The 27,692-nt window shown below is 32.7% G+C and overlaps 1 protein-coding gene across 1 annotated transcript in view; it reads left to right on the top strand.

Moving 5' to 3' along the window:
* The window catches only part of LOC117107867 (voltage-dependent L-type calcium channel subunit alpha-1D-like), a 96,671-nt gene that overhangs the window by 59,382 nt on the left and 9,597 nt on the right, over positions 1-27,692 (top strand). Inside the window, exons 21-40 of the mRNA XM_033249676.1 lie at positions 1,093-1,113; positions 3,386-3,476; positions 3,660-3,820; positions 4,153-4,299; positions 5,197-5,398; positions 5,961-6,119; positions 6,576-6,689; positions 11,059-11,091; positions 13,943-14,068; positions 14,615-14,680; positions 14,876-14,967; positions 16,222-16,363; positions 16,595-16,722; positions 17,217-17,313; positions 17,501-17,702; positions 18,308-18,435; positions 19,513-19,650; positions 20,079-20,377; positions 20,774-20,803; positions 24,220-24,411. Of these exons, the coding sequence (XP_033105567.1) occupies positions 1,093-1,113; positions 3,386-3,476; positions 3,660-3,820; positions 4,153-4,299; positions 5,197-5,398; positions 5,961-6,119; positions 6,576-6,689; positions 11,059-11,091; positions 13,943-14,068; positions 14,615-14,680; positions 14,876-14,967; positions 16,222-16,363; positions 16,595-16,722; positions 17,217-17,313; positions 17,501-17,702; positions 18,308-18,435; positions 19,513-19,650; positions 20,079-20,377; positions 20,774-20,803; positions 24,220-24,411 (2,568 nt within the window). The remainder of the gene's footprint in view (positions 1-1,092; positions 1,114-3,385; positions 3,477-3,659; positions 3,821-4,152; positions 4,300-5,196; positions 5,399-5,960; positions 6,120-6,575; positions 6,690-11,058; positions 11,092-13,942; positions 14,069-14,614; positions 14,681-14,875; positions 14,968-16,221; positions 16,364-16,594; positions 16,723-17,216; positions 17,314-17,500; positions 17,703-18,307; positions 18,436-19,512; positions 19,651-20,078; positions 20,378-20,773; positions 20,804-24,219; positions 24,412-27,692) is intronic.

Raw genomic sequence — 27,692 nt, 5'->3', positions numbered from 1 at the left:
TTTACTTCAACAGGATCTCTTAATTTTTTTTGCTCCTACATTTATCTTCATCATTATCATATCGGAAATATCCATATATTATTCATGCATTTTAATTAATTTTTTTTCTTATAATATTTCTATTCTATTACTTCTAATTAAATATTAATTGTATCAAATTTGTAATACTTTTGTAAAATTAAAATTGATTTATGCATATACAGTAAAAGTAATATTGTATTATATATGAACTTGAAAATAAATGAAATTTAAAATAAAATTATATGCTCAAATTTTGTTGTCTCATCTAGAGTTATGATGGAGGGAGAAGGGTAATTAAATTTAAGTTTAAATGTACTAAATTTTTTGTTCTATATTAACTGGGAAATTGGGGTTTTCCTGGTTTATGAAGTTTAATATGGTTTTCAGGAATATGGTAATCGTTGGATACATGAATCCGTATTATTTACTTTTCCTAGAATTTTTCGAGACGAGGTTTAACTTCTCTTTATTATTTAAAGTTATACTGTCTGTGTTAAGCTGGTAATTTCAATATTTGTATGCAGAGCTCTATCCGCACTATCAAATTTTCTTCGACAAAATACTGTTGTATGCCCATATATAGTCATGATGTGCCTATATATGGTCATGGTGTGATGTCATCATGACCATATTTAGACATGTCACATGTTTTTGTCAAACAAAATTTGATAGTCTGCACAGGGCTTAATAATATATAGAAATAAAGATGAGAACAAGATAATTACTGTTCCCCTATTCTTTGCAAAGATATACTTAAGATTTTTGTAAATCTAATTTGCATATGCAAATCAAAATTTAAATTAAAAAAAAGATTGGTTCCAATCTGCGTCCATTGTTAACTTATTTGATCCTGTTACAAATTTAATCAAATATTTTAATTGATTATTTAAGGTTTTTCCACAGATAGTATATCTTTATATATATTATATATCTTCTTATATACTTTAACATTTCCTCTTGTAGCCTTTCATCAACATGGTGTTTCATGCATGCTTTTGGTTTTTATTAGTTCTCTCTATGTTTTCTTTCTCTTTTATTATTTTTCTTAATCCTCAAACTTTTTACTTTTAGCATGCCTTCCAATAAGGTTGAGTGAGTAGTACTTAAAATCTATTTATCATGCTTGCTCCATTCAGATGTGCACTGTTACTATGGCAGCGATACTAATCATGATTAGTGTTGGCCTCTCATTATTATGCCCCATGTGACTATAAATTACCAATGAAATGGTGATGTTGTCATAAAGAAGTATAATTCAGTAGTAATTTAATGTACAGTTGAAGGTAGTCCATCTTGAACTTGCATCCATGCCATTCAGTTCTCTCACCTTGTCTTTTCTTTGTCGATTGTAAATTGTTTGTTCCATCCTGCTTCCTAAACTCACTTTGTTCTACTTTGTGTCCCTGTCTTCTCATTTTGCCTTTTTAATTTTAATTCTACACTTAATTCTATATATTCCTATATTTTAATATTTTATTAGCTTTTTTCTCACTTTTCCTGTTTGTTATTCTCTCCTCTTCTGTTTGGTTTTTTTTCAGCCTTAATATACTGAGAAACCATAGGTTTGAATCTGGTGGGTCATGCATTGGTCAGGAAACATTAATGCAATGCTTCATTAAGCAGAGTTACCTGGATTCTTATGCAAGTTTAATTCTGTTTGTTGTCATGTCCCTCAATCAATAATATCATCCCCAGCACCTTGCATTTCTTTGCAAAATGTGCAGTATACATCTCTGTATTATTATTATATATCTTTCATACGATGATCTTTCATACGATGAAACCTGCTAACTTAGAAAATGTGCAGTGACATTGCTATAAACAAATATTAACCACTTTCCATAGCTGATAACCAATTGCTAAGACTATTAACTGCTTTTCTAAACTAAACCTGCCAATTAATAACTGTGACTGATGTTAACCAGTTGCATATAACTTTTAACAACTTGCACTAAGCCATCACTTTTAAGTTGGACAGAGGGGTAAGGAACATATTTGTGATGGTGGTAATGGTAAGCTAAGCTGTTAATCCATAACAAAAAGGCACTTGCTATTACAATGATAGATAGATCAACATCTATCTGGTAGTAATGTTTAAACCATGTTTGAATAAAATAATCTAAAATGTTCACAGTACGTAATCGTTTATATTATATTATGTAACAAGTCTCTAATTAATGATTTAATCTAAATAACATTAACATAGATTTCAGTTGGTAATGTTAAAGCTAGCCTTGATAAATGTGTTGCGGTATATTAGACAATAGACCTTTCCGGAGTGTCAATCAAACTTAACAACTGACTAATCAGAACAGCGCTAGGAATACGCGCGCGTCTTACAAACACACGTGTTGTCCCACGAACGCACGTGTTCGCGTATGTTTTAACACTGCCGTCTTGTGGGACCTTAGCAACAGTATTCAAGGGGCGGGGCTTAGCGGAAAGGTCCATTGTTACTGGCATGCCTACACTTGTGTAAAGCTATTTGTTCTTCAACAATTCACATCATTTCATGGACTACAACGTTCCTACATCTGTACGTCCAATGACCACGTGTCCGCATGCCCACTGTGTATATTAATTCCATGTTTGACTGGTGAACCAGCGGCATGTGCATTTGCGGCTGACGGACTAGCACCACGATATCACACATTATCCGCATGTTTACAATTGGTTTTTAAATATTGTCAACATTTGTTATCTATTATTTCATTTTTTTTTTATAGAAAGTCTCTAATGATTTACTATAAGATCCAGTATAATTAGTTGCAGAGATCAGTAGGGGCACAGTAGTATGTTTCCTCCCGTGTTTTTTTATGACTCCCCAGAAATTTGGGCCGACCAAGTCCAACAGAGGGGCCCTCTATCAGGGTCCCGGAATATAATTTTTGGTTCATGTAGGGAGTTTTTATAGCTTAGTATGGCCCAAAATTGTGCATTTAGACCAAAATATTAGGAATTAGCAATCAAAATAATGTTATTTTTTAGGCTGATTATTATTTTCATATTTTCTTTATCAAAGTTTAGCAGCAGGGCCTAGGTAGTAGTTTATTTGACATGTCTAAGCTCCAAACATGTACATTAAGGCTTTTACTCTAAGGTAATATTCATTTTGTTAGCAAGTGTCCATTCTTAAATATTATCTACAGTAAGAACAATGTGGTGGGGAATTTGGTAGAAGATAGTGTGGTACCTTGACACTTTATCAAAGTTCTGCAAATTCCACTTTATGATGATATATATTAATTATTATATATGCTTTTATTATCTTTCTATTGAATAGTAAAAATGGATTATTTCTAGAATGCTACTGTATGCTAGGAATTATTTTATTTCATAAGTATTACTGGTATACTTTTATTAGGGGCAAGGAAGGAATCTCTGCTGTCAAGATATTGAGGGTTTTAAGGGTGCTCAGGCCCCTCCGAGCTATCAACAGGGCCAAAGGGCTTAAGGTATGTGTATTTCAGTTCATTTTAGGAAAATAACAATAATAATAATAATAATAATTTGATTTAATCTCTCAGTCATTGTTAGTTAATAACTCATTTAAAGTATAGCTATCTCAGTGATAATAATTTAGAAAATATATGGTGTTAATCAAATTTTATGATTACAATGTTGATCATTTCCAACAGCATGTTGTTCAGTGTGTTATTGTTGCCATCAAGACCATCGGCAACATCATGCTGGTCACGTTACTTCTGACCTTTATGTTCGCTTGTATCGGAGTGCAATTGTTTGCAGGAAAGTTCCAAAGGTGCAATGATGCTTCAAAGCTTACGGAGGATGTTTGCAAGTAAGTTCATAATTTGTTCGCATCAAATAAATCCAGTATAACCCAATCCACTCAAGGCTAAAGCGGAGCACTCACTGCAGATGACGGTCGTCAACTGACGCGATTCCATGGAAAAAACAAAGCACACACAACGGATTGTTTTTTAATGATGATCTGTTGCTACTGACAATCAGTAGACGGTGTCGCGTCGTCTAATGAACACATAGAGCGGATTTGCATTTGTCGTCCAACAGTCGTATGACCGTCGTACGAAGCAGTGAGTGGCCAGCTTAACACATTCAAGTATTTGTACCACTATGCTTACCTAACCTAACTGATTGTTAATTTTTTAGGGGACAATTTTTTACTTATCCTGATGGCGATATAAATCATCCGAAAGTAATGAACCGCAGTTGGACAACGAATGAGTTTAACTTTGACACCATTTACTCTGCTATGCTCTCACTCTTCACTGTCTCTACATTTGAAGGATGGCCAAAGTAAGTCTTTTGTTGCTAGCGGCACTTTGGTGAGCTCCCAGACATTTGGCTTAACTGTTATGTTTTTCATTTTTTATGTCATATGTCTGTCGTGTGTTGACTTGAATGCAAAATATACTATGATGTGATATGAAGCTCTGTGTTTACTATCCTGTTTTATGTGATTTTCCCATAACAATGTTAATAGTGAAAGGAGGTACAGTACATTAAGAATGTATTATTACATACACATAATTTTATTATTGTAGCATCAGTGTCTGGTAATATTGTTTTAGTTCCCTTGTTATTAGATTGAAAGTGATCACAGTCATTGTGAAGCCATAATAATTCCCTGGGTTAACATTTCATTCATGTTGTCTGGATCCATGAGCTGGTAATTTCATAAATACATACCTGGATAAACCGATAAACTTGTTGGCAATTTATCCAGGTAAGTATCTTACTCATAGACTGGCAACATCACAGATTCTTTGTGTAATCCAATATCATTGCCAGATATTCTGTTAATTCATAGAGGGAGTAACAGCAATAATAGTATAACTTGGTGGAGAAGATTGTGCTTGCCTTCCAAACCTGTGGTCCTGGGCTTTATTACAATTAATAAACCTCTAAACTCTATAAGCCTTTAATGGGAATTGAATCCCCTCAGCAATAACCAAAAACCCCTCTAATCCAGGACCACTTTTTCAAAGAACCAAGTAACTATCTTTAGTCTATTAACACTAAGCTAACCCTCTACGTAGAGACCAAACCCCGAGACCACCCCAAATTTTTAGGGCCCAAAGGTGGTCTCAAATTTGAGGGTGAATTGTATTTTTTACTGGCACAATGATCTCTGCTCACATCTCTGGTTTCTCTTTTGCTGCATTAACATGTGATTTTTATTTTCCTTTTTAGATTGTTATACGTTTCAATTGACTCGCATGAAAAGGACGTTGGACCTATCTACAACTACAGGCCGCAAGTAGCAATATTCTATTTTGCTTACATCATTGTGATAGCGTTCTTCATGGTCAACATCTTTGTGGGTTTCGTCATCGTCACATTTCAGAGTGCTGGAGAGCAAGAGTATAAAAATTGTGAATTGGACAAAAATCAGGTATTAGAATTTTTATTACTCTCGTTTCCGAGTTTTGTATGGTTTGATAGTAAAGTCCAAATTCCATATGATTGTAGTTAAGTTACCATTGGTATATGCAACATACTGTCATGACTCATATTTCATATGATAGTACAGGTCTCTCTCCAATTAAAAACCACTTTTGGGACCTGAATTTCGATGATGGTCTTTAGCAGCTTTGGTCTCTAATTAGAATAATAAAGATAAAAGACATTTGTTAATTTGGGACCAAAGTAAGTGGTCTTTAATTGGAGGTGGCCTTTAATTGGAGGGATCTTTAATTAGAGGGAGACTTGCATATAAAAATGGTAACTATTTTTACTTGGACTTTAGATAGTAATTTCCACAATATTAAAATATCATATTATTATTTTTTTTATTCATGTATACAATTTTTTAGAATAACTTTAGCATCATTTAATTTAATAGCACAATTAGTCATATCTATTATAGAACACTGTTATTCAACCTATACATATACATTTATTTTGCTGGTAAAGGCAGAATTAATGAGTAAATGAATATTTCTTGTTTTTTACAGCGTCAATGCATGGAATTTGCATTGAATGCAAAGCCTGTTCGGAAATATATCCCCAAAAATGCAAAGCAACTCAAGATCTGGAAGATAGTGACATCCAGACCATTTGAATATACTATATTTATCCTTATTATGTTAAATACTATTATATTAGCAATGAAGGTAAGGGACAAAAATATAAAATAAGCAATTAATGTAACATTTTGAGAGCAATATTGGAAAATAATGACCTAAGGGACTTATTAGTGCAAGAAAAAAATATACAGTTCTCAATTCAATTAATGACCACTCTTGGGACTGGGGTTTTCGTGGTCTTTAGTAGATTTGGTCTCAAATTAGAATAATAAAGATAAGACACTTGTTAATATAGGACCACAGAAAAGTTGTTCTTTAATTCGTCGATCACATCACGAACTAACACAATCAAAGTAGATTGTGTTAGTTCGTGAAATCACAGTAGCGCGTCAAAACAAGTACGTATTGGTTGTCAAGCAATTTTGTATTCTTTACCACACAAAAAGTCCGTAACAACAACTGCGCATGTTTCAAGTAGAATTCAATAATATTTATGTTTATGAATTGAAATATTAAATCTAATATTTTCTCTTTTTTTTTCAGTTTCATAAACAACCTCAAAAATATGAAGATACTTTAGATTATTTAAATATGGTATTCACCGGGGCTTTTGCTGTTGAATTTTTACTCAAAATCATTGCATTTAAACCAAAGGTATGACTATATGATAATGATATAAAGCATACAAAGCACAACCTAATTCAAAATAAATAACTGTACTGCACTATTATTTTATTATGTCATTAATGTTTAAAACTGCAATATCATCGTAGGTGATATCCATTTGTAACATATCATTCATAACATTGAAAATGTTCTTTCTCATTAGCTATATGATAATGATATAAAGCATACAAAGCCTTTGTCAGCCAGACCAATTCAAACTAAACTCTACTGAAATTTCTGAGGAAAAATCATTAGCTACTTAATAGCCTACCATTTTTTTTTGGTGGCCCATATTTACCGGTAATCAAATAATTTATTTCGGCTGAAAACCAGTTGTTTATTTTGTAATAGCTAGATGAAATTATCAGCTCTCTCTTCCCCAAGCTTCATACACTTTGGGTCCCAAATGATCAAGCCTGATAAAAAAACAAAAACTAGATTATCAGTGGCTCCAAATGATCAGCTCTCTACTCACAATGATAAGCTTTGCTGTATTGCCTTGTTAAATATTGTTTGCGAATTCTTAAGCCGGGCACTGACTGCACCGTACGACTGTCGGCTGACGAACCCAAATCTGCTCCCTATGAGCACTAGACGACGCAACACCGTCTGTTGATAGTCGGTGGCTGTCTGAACAGATCGTCATTAAAACAATTTGTTGCGTGTCCGTCGACACGTTTTGTTCTCCATGGAATCGCATCAGCCGTCAGCCTCAGTGAGTGCTCTGCATTAGTTGCAGTATAAATATTAATATTTAACTAAGCAAAATGTCTATTGGAACTCCTAACTTGATGAATACATTGCTTGTCAGTTTCATGCTTGAATAATAATGTGATGTCTTGCTTGATCAAATTATTCATTTGTATTGTAGCAGCGTTATTTGATACAGCATATCTGTCAAGTCCAGTTTATTGCTTTTACAACATTTTAAACTATTCATGCTACACAAATTGCGATTATTTGACTGATTAAGAGGAAAATAAAACTTAAAGAATTACATTTAAAGAAAAATGAACATTTTGATTACCTATCTTGTTTTTCAAATTTAAAAGTAAAATAGATTTCTTGATTAGTATGATTGGTTGTTTACTCTGAAGAACTTAGCACCCCCTTTGTTCAGCTTGCTGCTTCATTACCCACCCACCTTGTGACCACAAGGAAATGCTTCAGTCAGTTTCACAGTAGGCCTGATTAGAAGCAATTTAATTTTACACAGAGCATCCTTATTACAAACTATAAAACTATGTACAAATGTATTTAACTTGGAGTGAAACTGTTCCATTACGGTGTTCTGATAACAGTTATTATTTTATCTTAAATTCACTGAAAAAATGTTCATATATTTAAATAGTGTTTAAACCAATGGTTTGGTTATTATGAATAGAGATACAAAACAATAATTTTCCATGCAGTAATTTATTTTGTTGTCGTCATAAATAGTAATGAATATTCATGAACAATTTTTAATATGAATATTTATCAATAGTAATAAATATTCATGAATAATTTTAATATGAATATTTATCAGTATTAATGAATATGAATGATTAAAAGTATTTATAAATATTTGAATATTTTTTTTAGAAAAGATGATTACATAACTATCATTTTTTTTTTTCTTATCTGCTGGGAACTAATGCAGTTTTTATCGGTAAATTACAATAGTATTTTCCTTTTTTATTGTAAATTTGTTGTCATTTACCAAAATTTTTTTAAATAATTGGTATATTGTCCTTACTTGTTGCTATGATAAAAGTTATGTTCCACAACAGTCACCTTGCCTGTTATACTATGATTTGTATTCGGATATTGTCAATTTATGTTTTATCTGGTGTTTTAAAGATGTTTTGTAAAATTGTAGAATGTCATTTTATGTTAATGAATGGAATGCTGATGAATTCATCTTGTTTGCAGATTTTGCATGTATCCCTTGTTCATGCATGGATGCATATTCCCTTTTTATTAATTTGCATTTTAAAATTTATATATTGATAGTATTTTTCTGGTTAAAAAAATATGTTATCGATTGTAGACCTGGAGTGGAATGTGCAACACTTTTCCACCTGTTTATTAAAAAGTTTATATGTTTTTGTTATTAATAATTTTATTTTAAATATTTATGGAAAAACAAGCCAAACCAGTCCCTCCTTGCAAGAAATTGATTATTAGTTATTAATATAGGGTTCAACAGTAAAATGAGCACAATAAAATGGTAAAAGAATCATTTAAATCTGACATTTTGTTATGAAGTTACAGGAGTTGAAATATAAAAGGTGTTAGTACTGTACAGTATTTGAGAAATCAGCCTTCAATATGTATGATTTCGGGCATTTTTCAGGCAGAAACACCACCAAATTGTTAAAAAATGTTGTTTTAACATTAATAGTGGGGAAAATAACAACATAGCATGATGTATAGATATGTAAAGGTTAGTTTAGTGCAATAAAATAGATTTCCAAAATGTAGACATTCCAGAATGTTTTGGCCATTATCTCCAAAACACCATTTGCAAAGAGTGACTGGTTTTGCTGGACATCGCCACATTATCCATATTATAATTTGACTTGTTCAGTTTATTTAGTTATTTATTTTTAGTTATCAACTTTTTGTTACTGGTTTTCAGTAATCCTCTTTCTCATCATAATGTGTAAAATAAATGATCACTAAAATATCTATAGCTCTGTCCGCACTGACAAATCACTTTTGTATGCCCATATATAGTCATGATGTGCCTATATATGGTCATGGTGTGATGTCATCATGACCATATTTAGGCATATCACATGTTTTTGTCAAATAAAATTTGATAGTCTGAACAGGGCTTTATAATTTCAAATACTATTTATTAAGAAAGTAATTATCTTTTTAAGATTTAAAATTAAAATAATTTATAAAGTGATTTACTTTGTTTACTACATCGAACTGTTGGATTATTACAGTACATATATTAATTTCACAGTCAATTTTTAAAGTTGAATATGCAATACATTGTATCCTATCATGTTAATATTATCATTATCAATAATATTTTACATTATCATCATTGTAAATATTACAAAGTCTACTTTTCTCATCTGATTCTTTATCTGAACCTTATTGTCATTATCAACATAACATCATCATCTTCATTATAAACATCACATCATTGATCAGCTTTGCTTGATGGGCCACCCTCCTTAAATATGGTTTTAAATAAATAAATAAATAAATCATCATCATCATCAGTCATCATTGTACGTATTCTTCTATTACTGAACTCTTACTGATTGTAGTAAAGGTATTAAATATGTGGGAATTTTTTTTTTTCATCTTAGGCTTTAATATGTTAATGTTTCTAGATGTGTTCAAGTATTTTTATCTATATCTAACATGATTTATATTCAGTGTATAGTATAATTAATTGTTTTGTTTTTGTAAAGCATTCACACAGTTTAGTATTAATAGAGAAGGTAAAGGTGATTGATGGATGAAAGGAGTAATAAATGGGCGGAAGGGAATGTGGGGATCAAAAGAGTAGATTTAAATGAGATTCAGTGTTTGATTGTAAACTCATTTGTGAAAGCATTTTGATAGCATATATTGGAATAATTTAGTACAGGTAAAACTGTAAGTAATTTTTTTTAATTGAATGAACTATATCAAATTAATAGCAATTGAAAGTATCAATATATGCAATTGAAACCAAGAGGTATAAATTTTGTTAACGTTAGCAATGTGTATTAAATTTTGTTTTTGTATTATTTGTTTTTTGGTTTTTTTTAGTTTATAAAAAATTATGTTTGACACTATTACATTAATTTTTTTCTCTTATGTGCAATCTTAACGAATTGGATTTTTTACAGATATTTTCGGTAAACGTCCGAGCATTTTAACAAAACATACTGTACTTGATTATGTTTGCTATGTGAAATTTGTGTATTCATGTTGTAGTTGGTTTATTGTTGAATTAAAAAAAAAACAGTTGTAGACTGCATGTAGGTAAACGATAGGAATATTGGCATAAATATGCAATGATTATGTATTCTACCCCTGGAAAAATACTGCATCAATTAACAGAGATAGATGATCCTTTGGTTGTTACAGTCATATGCTTCATAATAACGAGCAACCATATTAGTCTTGTAGAACAGTGATTATTTAAAACAAGCAGGACTTAAGAATTAGTGTGTAGATTATTGAGTCACAAGTCTTCGTGTATGCCTTCATGTGAAGTACACGGAAGCTGGTGACTCACGACATCTACGCACTAGTCTCGAAAGTTATGTTTGTTTCTATTGATCATAAGCTTCATAGAATCTAATATTAGTGTTAGAAGCAACTATGCCTTTTCTAATAATTCTTTTTATGTGTCTGTTTAAAGAGATCAGATTCTGACATCTCTGATGCCATGAAGGTGAGAGCGCCCTCTGTAGTAATCTACTTCTAGCATGCCATTCAACTATTCTCAGTCAAGAGTAGCCACAAATGCCTGAGTTTTTTGGTTCTATATTTTTTCTTCCCCTGGAGCATGACTTAAATTGCATCAGTATTTAAACTTATATTCGAAAACATTGGCTTGCTGTAGTCTTAAATAAATTTATTCCATTGAAAATCCAATCATTCATAAAACTATAGAACTAATATAACATCATAGTAGTTAAATGTTGCATTTCATATTTTTCTGTACAGTATTGTGAAATTTATCTTTTAAATGGATTCATTCTCTTGCTGTAAATATGCTTATTGCATAGCTCTGAAGCTAATTATCAAAACAAATTTGCACTTCGTAATTTTAATGTTTTCTATCTAAGGTGTTTCATAATGTTTCTATTTTCTTTACACTTTTGAAGCCTTTCATACCAACTAATAATTCGTATCAAAAGGTTAAATTAAAAAGTACACACACAAATAGACATATACTTTGTAGTCTAGTGGTTATGGCTTCCACTGTGTCCTAAGTTTGAGTTGGAGTAAAGTTAAATTATATGGATATAGCTATAAATCATTGTAAAAACATAGTATACAATTGTATAAATACATAAAAAAAAAAAAGCTAGAGCAGATTTTAGTTAATTGTTGATTTAAACAGCTATAGCTTACCAAGAGTGGAGGAGCTTTTTGCTAGCAGCTCGCAGACCATTCTGATTGCCTCAATGTGGGTGCATGGTCATTGAAGAGGAAGAGATTTATGGCTTTTATGGAGAGAATGTTGTTGGATGAATACTGAACGTTGGTCTCATGCCTACCATTAATATGAATACACAACTTAATGATACCCTTGTATATAATGACCTAGTGGGAGAAGACAGGGCTCAATGTTATTGGCTCAGTTTAGTAAGGTTCCAGTGGTGGGTGATGTTAATAAAAAATATTAGGATCTGCAATTACAGTTGCTAGGCCTATAAAGGTGAGAATGGAGAGAATGTTGTTGGATGAATACTGAATGTTGGTCTCATGATTACCATTAATATGAATATACAACTTAATGATACCCTTGTTTATAATGACCTAGTGGGAGAAGACAGGACTCAATGTTGTTGGCTCAGTTTAGTAGGTTCCAGTGGTGGGTGATGTTAATAACAAATATTAGGATCTGCAATTACAGTTGCTAGGCCTATAAAGGTGAGAATGGAGAGAATGTTGTTGGATGAATACTGAATGTTGGTCTCATGATTACCATTAATATGAATACACAACTTAATGATACCCTTGTTTATAATGACCTAGTGGGAGAAGACAGGACTCAATGTTGTTGGCTCAGTTTAGTAGGTTCCAGTGGTGGGTGATGTTAATAACAAATATTAGGATCTGCAATTACAGTTTCTAGGCCTATAAAGGTGAATTCACATTATTAAATTTTATGACAATTTGTGTGATATGCCAAATGTATGGGCATGGTGATGTCATGTTATACCCAAATTTGGTCATATCACATTTATTCTCATAAATTTGATGGTGGTAGACAGAGTTTTAGAAGATGACAAATGACCTCAAGTGGTGTAGGACGACAGGGTGATCCATGCTTTTTCGACATGAAGAATCTCACCTCTGACTCCCACTGTTGCCACCACAAGTTTATTCATTATTATATACCACATACATACATCCCCGGCATCTGGTTGATTAAAAAGCAGATAGTTGATTCAACCATCACTCCTATGACGTAGGTTGAATGATAGTTCATAAATTTCTAGGGAAAAAGTACTATCATGTTGAATAATAGTACTTTTTTACCTGTCGTAATCTCTAAGCACCAACATCGCTGTGTAATTTGTGACACGCACGGACAGTGGGACTGCGTCCTCTACGATGAGGGAGATTGTCCCTTTGACCCCCTAGGCCGGAAGTAGGCCTAGGTCTACTTGGTGGGGTACTCTTCCATTACTTTTTTAGGCCTCCTAGAATCTATGTATGAGGTATATAAAAACATGAGAAGTTAATATTTGTATACTACCGTAGCTCTTAATTGTCAAAATGTCAAATCCAGGAACAGCCCATAGTTATGGATTTTGTATTGACCTTAACCAATTTTGCTAAATACTGACAGGCTCAATACTTGCACATCATCACTTCTTCTGTAGCTAAGCACCAAAGACTGACTCAGTAATTGTACTCTTTCCTATCAGACAACATACCACACAATTACAGTATACTGAGCATTGTATTATTTATCAAACAATTTTGTTTCATTTTCCCCTTCTTTTTTTAAATTACTTTCGCATACTTTTTAAATTTTTTATTAATTGTTCATCTTTGTGTTTTGCAACATTCACTGCTTTAATATTGTTTCTATATTTGTGAATTCTACACGTGTCAACTTCACTTGTATATATTTCAGTTGCATGTGCTATATCACATGTGTTATCGACACCAAAGCAATATATTCACATCCTTTAACTAGGCTTAAAGTGTCATTCTCAAGTATTTATGTGAAACTTTAATCCATCTTTAAATATTACAGTGTCAACATACTGATCTCTCAAATCACTTCACTTATTTGGGGGTTTTCAGATGTCTGAAACAAAGATTGGTTAGAAAGCCTTGGTTAGATTTTACTGAAAATTTTAACCAAGCCATATGTCTAAATGCATTAAATCTAATATCAATATCATAATTTACATTATTATATGCTCATTTAAAATTGTGAATCATTGTTGAAATTTTTTATCAAGTCACAAGACTTCTTTAGAATTGTCAGGTGGTGGAAAGGGTGATTGAGGCAAAATGCAGACCTTATTGTTAACGACTTCTTTCTCATTTTATAGCCTGAAAGTGAAAATAGAATAAGCATCAACTTCTTTCGCCTTTTTCGTGTGATGAGGTTAATCAAATTACTGAGTAAAGGAGAGGGAATACGAACATTATTATGGACTTTCATTAAGTCATTCCAGGTGAGGACATTGGAATTTGTGAAAACCTTTCTTGTTGGTTAAGAGACCTGATCCAGACTATAAAATTTTCTTTAACAAAACATGTGACATGCTTAAAGTATGGTCATGTTGATGTCACATCATGACCATGTATAGGCAGGTTACGACTATATATGGGCAAACATTTTTTAAAAGCAAATTTTGTAATGTGGACAGAGCTTTAGATTTGTGTTAGCTTTGATTGAGAGGAATGGTGGTAAGATGATGATGTGGTTGTGGTGGTGCTGACGACAACGACAAGTGTCCGTGATGATTATGATATGATGGTGACAACGAGAGGATGAAAATGTGGATGAATTACAGTGGTGCTCCTTGGAATAGTTTTTATTATTGGTCCAGTGATGTTTATGATGATAATGATGATAGAGATGATGATGGTTTTATGATGAAGAGGATGGATGTGATAAAGGTAATGATGATGATGATACATAAAATTGATAGTAATTGTACATTAACACATCCTAATAATGACCATAGTAACTTTGTAAATTATTTTCTCTTTTGTAGGCTCTGCCATATGTAGCCTTACTAATTGTCATGCTATTTTTTATATATGCTGTAATTGGAATGCAGGTAAGCCATGTTTAGATATCAATGTAGTTTCTGAAGTGAGCCTTCTATTTTGTCAGTTGTCAGGAGTAATAAACACCAAGTACTTGTCACATGTTGACAAGAGTATATGATACCCAGAAACTTAAGCATTTCTTTTGCTATCATACATAAAAATTCTGTATGTTAAATTGCTTATATTTTTCATTTTATTCACAGATGTTTGGAAAACTTGCACAAGAAAGTGGTTCAGAAATAAACCAAAATAATAATTTTAAAACATTTCCAAATGCTCTTTTGGTGCTCTTCAGGTGAGTTTTTTACATGTATATTGTTTACATACTGCAGTTTAAATCAAAAAGAATTTTCTACTTGCAAATGGATAAATCTTTATTTTTAATATAAATTTTATTTATTTATTTATTAGATCAGTAGCTCTGGTCGTATGATGGCTTTGTAAAGGTGCTTGTTCACCGATTCTGTTCTTTGCCATTCTGGTGCTTTTTGTTCCTGTGAAAGTTGAATATAATAAATAAAATAAAATAAAAATTAAAAATTAAACAAAAAAAGAAGGCTCTGTAGGCTAATATGAGTACTCTCATTATGTCTGCTTTTCAGAAATGCCATTATTTGGGCTATCAGGCCAATGTATGTTAATTAGTTTTCCAATGCTTTTTTGTCTCTTTATGTCAACTTAAAACAATTTAACTTAAAAGTAAATAAAGAAAAAACAGAGTATACTATAATTAAAAGAAAAAAAGACATTGAAGAAGAGGATTGGAGAAAAACAAAGAAAGTTGGGTCTCTTCTGGGTGACACAGAAGACATTGCCAGACGAAAGCAGTTAGCGTCCACTGCAATGAACAAATTATCAGCTGTTTGGATAAGAAAAGACAAAATTCAAGAGAAAATCAGACTAAAACTCTACAACTCACTAGTAAAGCCAATACTTCTCTACAACAGCAGCACATGGGGACTAAAGAAAGAAAACGAAGAAAAACTCAACATATTCTACAGGAAACAACTCCGACAATTGATAAAAATGAAATATCCTCACAAAATCTCAAATAAAAAAACTGTACTCTAGATGCCAATCCCGACCAATATCACTAGACATTTTGGAAGCCCAGTGGCGATTGATGGGACACATCCTAAGACAGGATAACTCAACACCCACGAATACAGCAGTTGATTATTATTTCAGCACGACCACTAATATCAAATTCAGGGGAAGACCAAGAACTACACCTTACATAATGACCTCACAAGACTGGAAAATCTCAGCCAGTCAACATCACCATATCACACATCACTCAAGAACACCAGGGAAAGCAGATCAGACTGGAAAGAACTTATCAGAAACATTGATGTTGAATTGACTTCTCAGAGGAACGACAATATCATCATCATTTCATTTTTAATCTTTGCATGTTTTGTTACTGTAGTCTTTTGGTCGAATTAATGAATGAATAAATTATCATTGTGCCACTGAACATTTTATTCTGGCATAGGTAGTGGTGCTTTATACATGCCTGATTGATTGATTTACGTTTTTCTTATTTAAGGTCGGCAACCGGAGAAGCTTGGCAAGATGTTATGTTAGCATGTATAAGTTCCAAATGCTATGAGGGCGAACCAGATGAAACATGCGGAAGTCCCATTGCTGTTCCCTACTTTCTTTCATTCTATGTTTTATGTTCGTTTTTGGTGAGAAAAAATGTTTCTAAGGTGTCATTAATTATGCTAAATCAACTCAAAACTTTACTATATTATTATTAATGTTTTTATATTTATTATGGTTATTGCTTCTAATATTGATATTTTGTTATTGTTAATATTGTTACTATAGTTAATTTTTATTATTTTAATTATAATCTTAATTATTGATTATTATATTTAATTTTAATAAATATAAGTTTATTTGTTCATATTTTACAGGTAATTAATTTATTTGTAGCAGTTATAATGGATAATTTTGATTACTTAACAAGAGATTGGTCAATTCTGGGTCCTCACCATCTTGAAGAGTTTGTACGAATGTGGTCCGAATCAGATCCTGAAGCATCGTAAGTGCAGATTACTTTCATTATTAGGGAGCTTTCACTAAGCGCGACGACGTGACACTAAAACGGATTCAACCGTGTGAACGTCATACCATCTCTGCACAACGTACATTCGTTTTGTTCTAGGGTCTTGACATCACTTAGCAATGAAAAGCTCCCTACATTACTCCACTAACAACATGTATGCTTGCATCACTACTGTATTTTTTATTTTATTTTATTTTTTTTGTACAGGGGGAAAATAAAACATGTGGAAATCGTAGACATGTTGCGTCAGATATCACCCCCTTTAGGTTTATTCGCGCGAATGGAAAGCAGCGGTTTATGCACATGCGCATTCTCATTTCTGAGTTTTTGCTAGCAAAAGAATGCGCAACCAATCAGAACTCAGGAAGCGAACCGACACTTTGATTCGCGTGAATAAATTCACCTAGTGGAAAACCAGCTTAACAACCTGTATGCTTGCATCACCACTGTTTTTTGTTTTTTTTGTACAGGGGGAAAATAAAACATGTGGAAATCGTAGACATGTTGCGTCAGATATCACCCCCTTTAGGTTTTGGCAAGCTCTGTCCTTACAGGGTAGCATGTAAGGTAAGAAATCAAAAGCAAATCATGTTTTTTTTAAATAATTATTTTAGTAAAGTAGTGTCGCTGATGCTCAGTGAATGTTTTAGGCTCTTGTCTCTAAGCTTTTTAGATGAATCTGTAATAATACTTTTTGAATAATTGAATCTTCATATTGAAGGCTTCAACAATAACAAATATATTTTATTAACAGAGATTGGTCACAATGAATATGCCATTAAATAAAGATGGTACGGTGATGTTTAATGCGACCTTATTCGCACTAGTGCGAACTTCACTCAAGATCAAGACGGAGGGAAACATAGACAAGGCTAACGAAGAGCTACGTGTTGTCATCAAAACGATCTGGAAACGTACAAACTCTAAGTTAGACCAAGTTGTTCCGCCGGCTGGAGGTACAGTCATGCAAATCTATTTTTTTATTTAATTAGTACTGAGGTTAGGAGAGCCCTCAAAGATGATTAATGTGCTCACACAGGCCTCTCTACATCATTACTCAAGTCATTTGATCGAACACCTAATTTATTGCAGTTATAATCAGCACATTGAACCTACCAACTACTTTTAGGCTGGGCGCTCACTGAACTTGATGGTTGTCAGGCGACATGGTTCTATCCATAACACGGGTCCACGACGCGCCCGCAACGCTGCAACGGATCACATTTAATGACGATCCATTCAGACTGCGATCAGCAGATAGCATCATATCCTCAAGCGTTCGAAGGGAGCCGAGTTGGATTTTTCTAAGGCCATTGTGCGACTGTAGTATGACACAATGAGCGCCCAGCTTTAGAAAGTGAATAACAACCATAGGTAAAGTGTCTAGTTGAGAGTTTGACACTCATAAAGTTTCAAACACTGCTCAAAATCACACTAGCATATCAGGTAGGCCCTGCATGTTTTGTTTACTCAGGTCTACCACCAAAGGTATTCCCCTCTTCCTTGTTTCTATGTCATTTTCAAAAATTTCAAAGAAATCTTCTGAATTATTATTTTGCAGATGATGATGATGTAACTGTTGGTAAATTTTATGCCACATTCCTGATTCAGGACTATTTTCGTCGTTTCAAAGCTCGAAAAAATGCAGAATATAAAGGTGATCATGATGCACCAGCACAAGCTCTACAGGTAAACCAGATTCAATTCCATAATATTGCCTGTAATTTAGTTTCTTATTTTAATATTTATTTTACTAAATATGTACATTTTAATCCATCAGTATCCTAATGCATTATATCTATAAACTTGATCAAATTATAAGCAATTTTCTAACATTGAAAAATGTAGAGTAGTTTAACTTATTCAGCTGCAGTAGACTGGTGGTAGTCACTGCAGGTGTGCTGAGCTGCGGAGGTCCTCCAGTCCAAGTTGTTCAGTCCCTTGCTCAATAGACACATTCCGCGAGGTTTGTTTACAGCCGGTCACGTGGCATATAGTGGGAATTACTATGGCGAATTTACAGTGCAATCAGTGTTAAAGTATAGGAAAGGGTAATGTTACGGTTTCGAAACATTCGCCTACCATTAACACGAAAAAGAACTGGCAAGGAAAGGCACTATGATTGTTCAAAATAGTGTTTATTTATTTATTCTACCGTTTAATGTGCTGTTAATGCTTTTGAATTTATGTGATCCTTCGTAAGCCTAAGCTAGCCTAGAAATTGTAGCATGTCAAAATCGCAGTTGCAGATTTAAGACTCTCGTGCCTGCCTAAACAGGCCATAGACACATGCAGGGCCTAGGCCTAGCATTTCTGGAAAAATCTCAATGTTTGATGCCATTATCTTTTGAAGCATTAGCAAACCATTATGGCAAAACTCAATCTCAATTTCCAATCAAATTTGGTATAGTTACTGGCATTCCAACTAACATTATCAACATCAAATGTGCTTTCTAATACAGCACAGACACTCTGAAGAAGCCATTTTCCTGTTACGGAGTGTCGCTGTGCTGCATGTTTACAATTGATACCCACTATATGTCACATGACAAACCTAGCGGAATGTGTTTATTCCATCTTCTGCTCACCTTGTGTTTCAACTAGAGTGTTAAAATGTAAGATGCAGTAGCACCCCATATTTTGGATAAGACATTTAAACCATTGGTGTATGCTAAATTCACCATGCCAGTTGCAGAATGTTCAGTACATTGGAGATTGCAACTAAATGAAAGAAAAGGTTTTTTTTTTTCTCTCTTTATTGTTCAGGCTGGCTTACGCAGTTTCCATGACATCGGACCGGAATTAAAGCGTGCAATTTCGGGCAATCTGGAACAGGTAGATGAGGACGAGTCCCTTGAGGAGGAGCAACCAGCACATAGGGTAACAAATGGATCTCCCTTCGATGTAATTTTTTCCCCTTATAGTTAATAACTGCTTGATTGGTTTGCCTAACAACTCGTTTGAAGTGCTAGATAAGTCTAAATCATATTTTATGATTACTCGGCTAAAGTAAGTACAAACAAATTTAAGGTACATTACCTGTCCCTGTTGAACATTTTAAATTAAATTTGAAATACAGGTAACTCAGGAAAAGACTTCTACAGATGATGAGTGCAGACCACATCAGCCCTACCGTGGTTGTTGGGGCTGAAGTTTAAAAGACTATGGCAGTGCTCCCTACCGAGAGCTTGAGGGAGGGCTGTGCGGCAAGCGGCCGGGCAGCGTCTGGTTGGCCGGAAATTACACTCTCAGGCATAAAATACTCTTTTTTCTTTTTTTGATTGTTACCTGGTTTTCAATGGTTAATGATTTTTATAATGTTCTTTTCACAGCGAAGTCATTGTATTTTTGGGAACGTTCAGAATGGTTCAACCAATATACGACGCCAGTCGGAACCAACGGAATGTCTAATGGGAAACAATCTGAGCATGTCACCATCCAATACACATCGTGCCGTGTCCCCAGCAACTTCTTTAAACATCTACCAGTCACAAAATGCATATGGTAGACGGTCACCGTATTCATACGGTTCTGGGCCATTTATGTCCAATTCAATTCATGGTATACGAGGTCCTCGACCGATTAATTTGGTGAATAACAAACTTCATAGTAGCAGATCAAGTCGGTCAAGGTTTGTATAGTTTTATTCATTTTTATTTATATGTTTGGCATTCAATCACAGGGATCAATATCTGTCATAATGAGCATCATCTCTCATAATGAGCATCAAGTCAATTCCAGTAAATGAATATATTAAAAAGTTAATTTTCAAGGTTTGGCTCACTGATGCTGGTTTTGGGATGACAAGCCCCCATATGTGTATGATGACACATCATGCCCATATATGGCAAATCACAGATATTTTCCGCAGAAACATTGATAGTATGAACTAACAATTATGTTTATGCTACTCTTGTTTTGTTTGTCCATCAGTGAGAAGAATTGAAATGTGCAGTGTTCATAATTAATTAATTGTTAATATTTTATATTTATTTGTACATTTATTCCTCTTGCTCTGATTGGACAGTTGGAGCAGCCTACGTGAAATTGTTCAGCGGTATGTTGATACTAATCGTCCCGCCGCTAAAGACGGCTCGCATGAAAGCAATAGTTGACTGTATTCTTGCTAGAAAATAAGTAATATATGCACTGTCACATGATATGCTAATGGCAAAATGATTGGTCAGTAGCTCTTCGCTATAATTTACAATTCAAATTGGGAGGGGGCTTGGGGAGTGTAGGAATTGATTATTTTGTGATTTAAGTAAATTATCTTATAAATTAAATACTTATACAGAAAAATAATTTTGAATTGTTTTCATTTTGCCAATAGTTGTTAAAAAAACACAATTGTAAAGTGGTTAAAATCATTTCGCTATAATATTATTTTAAGTTATATTATTTTTTTACAGTGTTGAAAATTCCTAAACTTTGTACTTATTTATATTTATACTATTTATAATACTTATAACTATTCTTTGAAGGTAATTTTTTTTAATTTACAAGTTCAATAATAATCTAACCTTTAAGCAATTATATTAATTAGTATGGTCATCATTATTATTTCCATTGGTACCTCATAACAATAATTATGAATTAGCTTCTTCTTTAATAGTTTCAGTAATACATAGATTTAACAATTTTACAAGTTATTTGCTGTGTTTGTATTTCTGTGTTCGTGCATTGTTTGTTTGTAACCGTGGCAGTCAAATCATGCACTGTTTTGTTAGCATTATCATTGTACACTCTTGTCGAGAAATTGTTCGTTTAACGATTTATTTTGCATGACGCGGTTAGTGTTCTTTTTAACGCACAATATCAAGTTGAAATTCCCATGTCTATTTGCAAGAGCGTAGTTTAAATTTAATCATTCTTGCGTATGACATTGTAAAATAGCAGACAATCTGGAGTAATTGAGATGGTAGTCTCTGTTTCAAATCTTATTTCACTGATTATTCAGCATGGTTTGTCAAATGTAAATTCTAACTGAAGTTGTTTCATCTTACTCCATATGAGTTAATATGGCTAAGATATTCGGATCTACACCTCCTAGAACCCACAAATGGAAAGAAAACATTCCCTACCCTTCCCTACAATAGGTCATCAAGGCATTTTGCACCTTTCTTGGCAGAAAAGTTGTTGATTGCTCTTGTAAACAATAGAAACTTATGTGCTATTTTGCATTAACAGTAGTTTCACAATTTATTCTTCCAAGTTTGTTTTTATCAGTATGCTTTATATGGGAAAGACTGTAGTGTAACTGAAATTTGGATTGGTATTATATATTTCTTTAGGAAGAAACATCATCTGTATTACATATAATTGCACAATGTTATTTCAGTTGTACTCACTGTACTGGCAAATCTTAAATACTGTAGATGTTACTGAAATGTTACAATATCAATAATTTAAATGTAAAACGCATCACAAGCCAGTCCAATAACATGCAGTGTGTGGGTATCTGTACCCTTAGGGATTTTGGACAACTGACGGAATAGATATTCCTTGTATTTATCTGTCTTTCAATTACTGTTGGTATACTTGTATGTACATATTTTGCTGTTTGTAATGTAATGTCTATATTAGGCCATTGAAAGCTTGATTAACAAATAGAACTGAAATTTAAATTAAGTAATTGATTTAATTACCGTGTTTGTTTATTGCCAGCTAACACTGCTTTTGTTCATTCTTGCATGAGGGAAAGAACAGCTAATATTTGTCTAGTTATCAAATTATGATTAAAAATTCAGCATAGTATTCATAAACAAGGATGATTATTGTTACCTTTGGAGCATGCTGGGAGTGTATCAATATTATGCAGTATATTTGCAGAAATCGATTCTCGTGTTCATTATAATGGTCCTTGGGGATTCTACCTCTATTGGTTTAGAATGAACAAGAATGGTGTTTTTATAGACTGCATAAATATATCATATCAGGAATAATATTTTTTGTCATAAATATACTGTTTCTGGAAATGGAGTTCTGATAACTTTCTGAATACTGAAACATGGGGTAAGGCTTTATTGATATCCAAAATTGATGGGTTCTGCCATAAAGACCTCTCTAGTGAACTATCGCCCAAAACGCCTCAGAGATTATTTTCGGACATCTAGAAAACAAAAATATCGCGGGGGAATTTACCCCAGACCACATAGCATAGTGTTCTCTCGACCCCACTTTCGAGGGCTCCCCCCTCCCTTTCGCACATCTGTGGATCTGCCACTGCAGTTATAAGAAGTCTAATGTTCTATAATAAAATTTGCAAATTATTAAGTAGTTCACCTAATACTACAGTATGTTATATTTTATGATTACATGTCACCTTGATAGTATCATGGAGTATTAGGCTACGTTGTCCGAATCTTTGTAAAAGTTTTTTAGCATACAGGAACATTTTATTATATTATTATTTGTTTTATATGTTATATATGTATATATTTATGTATTTAATTATTTGTTTCTTATTTATATCCATTTATTTATATTGAACATATTGTTATATTATTTATTTATATGATTGATGATGGTGCTTTTTGTCTGCATAAGGCTGCACGTGTGGCTATAAAAAATAAGATTATAATTAAAGTCTCTGTATCATCGTTGCGATCATTGGTGTGTTATCATTAGCGGGTCTAAAGTTTAATCTCATGATGCTTTGCATGAAGAAACATAAAGACACAAGGGAAGCAATCCATGTCATGTAGACATAATTAGAATGCACAGATGTCCTGTAGCAACAGTATATTTAAACTGATGAGACAATTAACTATATCGATATGTCTATGCCTACAAGCATTTGGAGGACACATGCATGAGGGTGGAGTAGGGTATATTATAATAATGATATGATAGTCTTATGTGCATCATGCCAACATGACATTTATGTGCGTCATAGATAAATAGTTAGAAATCTTCCTTTTCGTTTTTTGTATACCCAATCTCTGTGGGGACATTGTTGTTCCTTGGCTTTCAGATAATAAATTTTTAACTTAAAAATACAAAATTAAATGAAAACAAAAAGCAAATTTATATCAGATTTTTTAAAAGAATGCAGTAATTGAATGTATAGTGTTGTGAATATTTGATGGTAGGTTTTTTCAAAATTTGACAGAACAATTATTTAGAAGTTCATTATAGGATATATGATGGATACAGTATATACTTTAGTAAAGAAATTGGATTTGATACTTATTATTTTAATAACTTCAAAATATAAAATTGAATAAATTTAACATGTTTGTTTGGATCTCCATGTCTTTGAAAATTTAGAGTGTGGTGCACACTGTGTCAGTTGATGATCATAAGCCAAGTCACCCAATTGTGACTTGGCTTCAACACCAACACAGTCTGTGACAAGCTTAGTGGTTAACATCCATCACCCATCAGTCAATTCATTACTGTTAATATTGTCTTCCCACATATATAAAATTCCAAAATTTTAATTACTGAAATAATTTGATTTGTTAATAGTATACCGGCTGAGGAAGCAGCTGAACCCCTTATGTCTCATGAAGATGATGATTTGACCCCTTCCCCTGAACTTCCACAACGAGCAGAAAGTTGTTTTATGGAGGATAGGGGCGTGTCCCCCGTCGAAGAAGAGGAGCACTTGGAATGTCGCCCATTAGTTTTACAGAGGGGCATGTACATTGATAACGACAGGTCAGTTACATTTCGTGTTTTTATAATGAATAAATTGTATTCAGGATTTATGCTGGTTTTTAATGGAAATTGAACAATTCTGTCCATGGTCTGCAGTCAGAAAGCCATCAGAAACTAAATATAAATTCAAATTGCAATGTTAAATTTTACAAAATGATGACATATAAAATTATACATGTATACTTATGACAGCAACACAACAAATCACTCTTGGGCCTAGTTTAAGCAGTATGGTTGAACATATATTATACCCCCAACCCCTCCGAAAAAAAAAACACATCTAAACTCAGTTCCCTGTTTAAGCAATGTGAACCCATTGAACTAGATAGTTGTTCTAGCATTGAAATGTCCATCTCCAAGGTATGAGACAGCAGTGCTTTAATTGCTATTGTATATCCAATATCAATGTATTGTCCATGTTTCGTTACAAAAAAACGCAAATTGTTTTTTATGGTTTCATTATTTATATTGTAAACAGAAACGAATCGCATCAAATTTGATTCCATATATCATTCATTCCGGATGTAATAATATTTTGCAATATATACAACCTTGTTTTCTCAAGACAATTTTACAAAAAGTATTGGATAGCAACTGGTATAATACTTGACTCTACAGCTAAAATTGAAAGAGCATGTTTTTTATAGATTTAATATATGTCAAGTTGTCGTGCCTAGGCCGCACTGAACTTCACACAGTTCCTGTTATTGCTTACGTAGGCAAAAATATCCACATAACAATCTTTTTCAATCAAAATAATTAAGTATATATTGGAAATATACTTGGCTCCAATATGTATGGTGATGATAGTAAGAATGATGATGATAATTATTGCTATTTTTTATTTCGTGATATGTGACATACACTGTAAATAAAGTCATATAAATATGTTATTTGGCCTGAACCTTTTGTTAAGTATATATTGGTAATATAGTAATGATATTAAGAATAATTAATATAATAATTTAAAAAAAAGTCAATAATGCAAATTTTAAAAAAATGTTAAAGAATTTTTACAAAAAAATTGTTAGGACAATGATATTATCAAAATGCAATTTTGGTTTTTTTTTTAGCAAAATTTTTTGTGAAGGTACTCTTTTTTTTCCCCTTTCATCAGTTGAGTTGGTCTATGTAAACAAGTGGATAATAAAAGTGGGAGCTTCCCACATGAAGGATAAAAAAAAAAAGTTGTTGTAAGACATATACCTGTACTATAATCTTTAGAATTTAGTTGAAATGGTAGTTTTATATATCTGTTTGTATGATGGAGCAAGAAAAACATGTTTCAATTAACTGACATCTTAATTATACCTTTCCTATAATCGTACTGCCAGAAATTTCTGCCAAAAAATTAAAGATTTTATATTAATAGACCAATAAATTCCTGAAAACTTTTTTGTGATCTATGATTTACTGTAGTAAGTATTGTAATTTATGAGGGGTTTTTTTCTGCTTTTTTGGCAGTATAATATATATTTTTATATGCAATTATTCTAGGAGAGCTACCTACCTGTATGAAAAATATTGTCACCCAGTAGGTAAAATTCACCCACCGGTGACATGTTTATAGTGTCTCTGAGCTTCATCATCATATCAGTACAATAGTTTATGTGTAATAGAAGAATATGTCGTTAAATATGAGATCTCGTAGAATACCAAAGATAATAATCTTAGATATTTTTTATAGAAGTTGAACCTCATTAAAATATCTGTATTGATTAAGAAAACAGAGTATTGGAAACCTATTTTTGCTGTTCCATGCACAAGAAATATATCAGTTTATCATTTATCTGCACATATTCTTTGTGACAAGATCTTATCTGCAATTTACACTTGGAAAAAAATTGGATATTTCACTCACAGTTGTAATTAATTATCTGTTGGTCAAAACACGTAAGTGGTTCTAAGATGTTGTACTGTACCTGTTAAAATTATTTATTGTTGTATATATGTCAATTCTTTATATAGAATGTTTGTTATCTGAAAAACTATGTTCTATGTTTACTGTTAAAAGGATGAACGAATGGTCATTGAATGTGATCATTAATATATTTTTCAGAAGAATTTTTATCAATTTCTGCCAGGTATCAGGATTAATCAAACTTGAGTGTGGGAGATTAAGACTTGAATCTCCCATACTTAAACAAGTAGAGGATCCTATGTTGAGTTACTGAATGCAAACAACTTTAATGAAAAATCAGAAAAAAAATTTAAGATGGATTTTGATGTTTTTTGGTATTTTATGTGAATCACTGATTGGTGAGCACTACTGTAGGGATGTACACATTATACATTCCATTAATTATTATTTCAGCAGTTGCTGAATAAAATTAAGATAATACAGAATAATAATTACATATCTATTTGATGTTAGAAATCTATTACAAATATCTATTTTATTTTAAATATCTATTACACATTATTAAATATCTGCTGTATTTTATATTACATACCTATATATTACATATTTGGGTATTCCATATTATTTATGTATTACATATTATCCATTACATGCCTATTAAATATCTATTACATCTATTTGGTAATGTCTATTGCAAATCTGTTACAAATGTATATACCTATCTATTTCAATGTTGGATCTATAGATAGAATCTGAATTATAGAAGAATCAATTCACTAGACTAAAAGAGATGTTAAGTCATGTTGTCTACTGGCATTTGCCTTAATTATCATGCTCAGCGAAGGATTTCGTAACAATATCTATATTTGTACACCTTTTTATTACTAGGACCTTGGAACAGTGAGCCAAGGTATTGATTCTGCTATGTCTTTAGTTTTCAGGATTTTGTAGTTTGAATTTTATATGAAGCTATAATTTCAAAAATAATTTTATTAATTCTGTCTTGCATAATTTAGGCTACATATTATTAGATGCTTTCCTTACTTTTATTCTTTATTTGACCTTGTTTACTCACTCCCAACTATTTTATTGTCTTAATCTTTGCCAGTTTCCACAGTTAAAGACTAAGGATAGAACATATATATATATATAAATTTTAAAAGGCAAATGGGAAAAACCCATAAAACAGCAAACGGCCACATAATGCAAAACTATTTAAAATTAAAACGGAACAGTAGAGAAAATCCGATCAGTATGACAAAATAAACTAAGCATCCACTGGAAGGAATCACAATATCTGCAGACGGATCTGTTTCGGCCTTCCAGGCCTCATCAGTGCAGCTAGGGTATAGACCCCAACGAAACATTCGACCAGCTTAGGTAGGGCCCAAACTAGTCCCACGACCACTAATGATTACAG

This window comes from Anneissia japonica, unplaced genomic scaffold (assembly GCF_011630105.1).
Source record: "Anneissia japonica isolate Jap-2015-1 unplaced genomic scaffold, ASM1163010v1 scaffold288060_len1141017_cov207, whole genome shotgun sequence".
NCBI classification, from domain to species: Eukaryota; Metazoa; Echinodermata; class Crinoidea; order Comatulida; family Comatulidae; genus Anneissia; species Anneissia japonica.
The sequence above is the reverse complement of the archived record's forward strand: the minus strand, read 5'-3'. Positions and strand labels throughout refer to the sequence as shown.